The sequence below is a fragment of the Antrostomus carolinensis genome, unplaced genomic scaffold (assembly GCF_000700745.2).
Source record: "Antrostomus carolinensis isolate BGI_N321 unplaced genomic scaffold, ASM70074v2 scaffold30302, whole genome shotgun sequence".
NCBI classification, from domain to species: domain Eukaryota; kingdom Metazoa; phylum Chordata; class Aves; order Caprimulgiformes; family Caprimulgidae; genus Antrostomus; species Antrostomus carolinensis.
In genome coordinates, this window is record NW_010302086.1 from 1 (window position 1) to 2,791 (window position 2,791).

Genomic DNA, 2,791 nt, shown 5'->3' on the forward strand with positions numbered 1-2,791 from the left:
TCAGCACCCCGGGGCTCTGCTCATTTCTTCCCTGGGGTGGGTGTTGGCTCTGGGGCTTTGCCCTCCTTGCTGGAGGGTGCCTTGGCCTCGGTGGCATCTTTACTGGCTTTGGGCTCATCTTTGGGTTTTGCTTTAGCTTTGGGCTCCTGCACCTTCTCCTTCTTGGGCTCCTCAACCTTCTTGGGTTCCTCTACCTTCTTGGCCTCCTCAACCTTCTCCTTCTTGGGTTCCTCTACCTTCTTCTTGGGTTCCTCAACCTTCTTGGGCTCCTCTACCTTCTTCTTTGGCTCCTCCACCTTCTCCTCCGCCTTTGGCTTCTTAGCCTCCTTTGCAGCCACTTTGCTGACCTCCTCCTTAGGTTTTTGTGGAGCTTCCTTCTCAGCCTTTCCTTCTTCAATGGATTTGGGGCCTGGCTTAGGGGTCTCCTTCACCTGAGGAGCTGGAGGCTCTGGCACAGCAGCTGCCTTCTCTTTGGGCTTCTCCTCCACCTTGGCTGGGACATCCTTCTTGGGAGCTTCCTCTTTCCTGGCCTCCTCAGCTCCAGGTTTGGAGGGAGCCTTTGTCTCCTTGGGTTGCTCTTCTTTCGCAGGGGCTTTTGGCTCCTTTGGAGGGGAGGGGGTGGGGGTGGGCTCCTTGGCCCCCACCGCTTCCTTCTGTGGAGACTTGGCCTCCTCCTTCGCAGGAGATTTGACTTTCTCAGGGGACTTCACAGTCGGGGCCTTGGCCTCCTCCTTTGAGGGGCTTGGGGGTTTCTCTGGGGATTTGGCAGATGGAGTTTTGACCCCCTCCATTGAGGGGGCTGCAGGTTTCTCTGGAGACTTCACAGCTGGGCTCTTGGCCTCCTCTTTCGAGGGGGTTGCAGGTTTCTCTGGTGACTTCACTGCTGGGCTCTTGGCCTCCTCCTTTGAGGGTGTCGGGGCCTTTTCTGGGGATTTGACAGCTGGAGACTTGGCCTCCTCTTTTGAGGGGCTTTGGGGTTTCTCTGGAGACTTCACAGCCGGGCTCTTGGCCTCCTCCTTTGGGGGGGTTGGTGGCTTTTCTGGGGACTTGACAGCTGGGGTTTTGGCCCCCTCCTTTGAGGGGGACTCGGGTTTCTCTGGGGACTTGGCCTCCTCTTTTGCAGGAGACTTGGCCTCCTCATCACCCTCTACTTCAGCTTTCTCTTCTTCCTCCTCCTCCTCCTCCTCTTCAGCTTTCTTCTCTTCAGCCTCTTTCTCAGCCTCTTCCTCCTCTGTGACCTCCTCAGTCACCTGGATTTCCTCTGTCTGCTCCTCTACAATCACTGTCTCCTTCTCAGATTTTTCCACCACCTTGATCTTCTCCTCATTCTTCACCTTGATGTTGGCGGTGATGCTGGGACCCTTGGGGACCAGCTCAGGGAAGGAGACCATCCCAAAACCAGACTCAATCCGATATTCCTCCCCCTCCAAGAGCTTTCTGCCAAGAAGACACCAGAGCAGGAAAATCAGTGATTGCTTCTCACCTCCTCCCATGACCAGGAGCTACCAGCCATGCCCTGCAACTCCATCTCCCTCCTTGCCCTGTTTTTGAGGTGTAGGCTGATCATCCTGCTCCTCCACCCTGGACTGTGCAGGTTTCCTCACCCTTCCTTCTGTAAACCCAGGTGTAGGGCCAGGTCACCCAGCTGGACATTGCCCATCATGGGCTGGGAGGATGGTCTTAAGGAATGTCCCCAGAGACACCAGCACTAGGGACTAGAGCCCATCCCACCTCCCCCCGTACCTGTAGGCAGCGATTTCGATGTCTAGGGCCATTTTGACGTTGAGCAGATCCTGGTACTCCCGGAGCTGAGCTGCCATCTCCCACTTGGTGTTCCTCAGCTCGCTGTCAAGCTGCTGGATGGTTTCCTGGGGCAGACAGAGCAACTGGTGACATGGGGAAGCCAGTCCTCAAGAGCAGGGGGACACAGAACAGTCCCCTGGTCTCCAGAGGAGGGACTGACTGCTCACCCAACACCAGGATGTCCTCATGGCGGGGTCTGCAGCCACAGAAGGAAGGGGACATGTCTAGGGACTGTCTCAGTGTGTCCAGTTCCCCTGAGAGCCCTGCACCACCTCAGCTGAGAGCTGCACTGCTGCCAGCTGAGCTCCTGGCCCCCTCCCAGAGCTCCCTCCAGCAGTGACACGCTCTGGGAATTGTTCTAGGACTTGAGTGAGTCTGGTGGCCACCAAGGCTGGATGGGGACAGTGTTTCAGTCTACGGCCACTACCCTGTGCAGCCCCCTGTGCTGTAGCTCCCAGCTCTGGGACACCAGACCCAGCCTGAACCCTGGGCACACTCCAGTGGCGTTTGTGAGCAACATCATGGGCAGCTCAAAGCCAGGCAGATGTGTGGGACAGCTCTGTCATGGGTGAGGGACACAACAGTCTGGATGCAACCTCAGGCTGGGGGTACCTGACCACCAGGAGCTGGGGAAGGTCAGCTCCAGACTCAACCCTGAGTATCTGCTGCTGGTCTTCACCATCTCTGAAGCCATAGCACCAGCACTGCCCCTCCCCAGCAGCTGGGTGGTTCCTCCCCACCAAAGGACAGGTCTGGGATGCTGCCATGGTGCCACGTTACCTGGTAGGACAAGACATCGGCATGGTGGCGCTCCTCTGAGTCCTGCCTCTGCCTCTCCAGTGACTCCTGGGTCCCTTTGAGGGCTTCGAGCTCAGTGGTCTTGGACTGGAGCTGGCGGCGGTACTCACCGATCTCCTCCTGGGCCAAGCGGATGGCGTCAGTGTTCACCTTGGCAACCTCCGAGAGCTTGTCCAGCCTCACTGCAGCG

The 2,791-nt window shown here is 57.8% G+C and overlaps 1 protein-coding gene across 1 annotated transcript; it reads right to left on the reverse strand.

Moving 5' to 3' along the window:
• Positions 1 to 20: 20 nt before the first annotated feature.
• Positions 21 to 2,781, reverse strand: NEFH (neurofilament heavy chain; the record flags this gene model as incomplete). Its single annotated transcript, XM_029083951.1, has 3 exons — positions 21 to 1,437; positions 1,744 to 1,868; positions 2,584 to 2,781. Coding segments are annotated over 3 exons (1,740 nt in total), but the record flags the coding sequence as incomplete, so codon positions are not given.
• Positions 2,782 to 2,791: the final 10 nt, after the last annotated feature.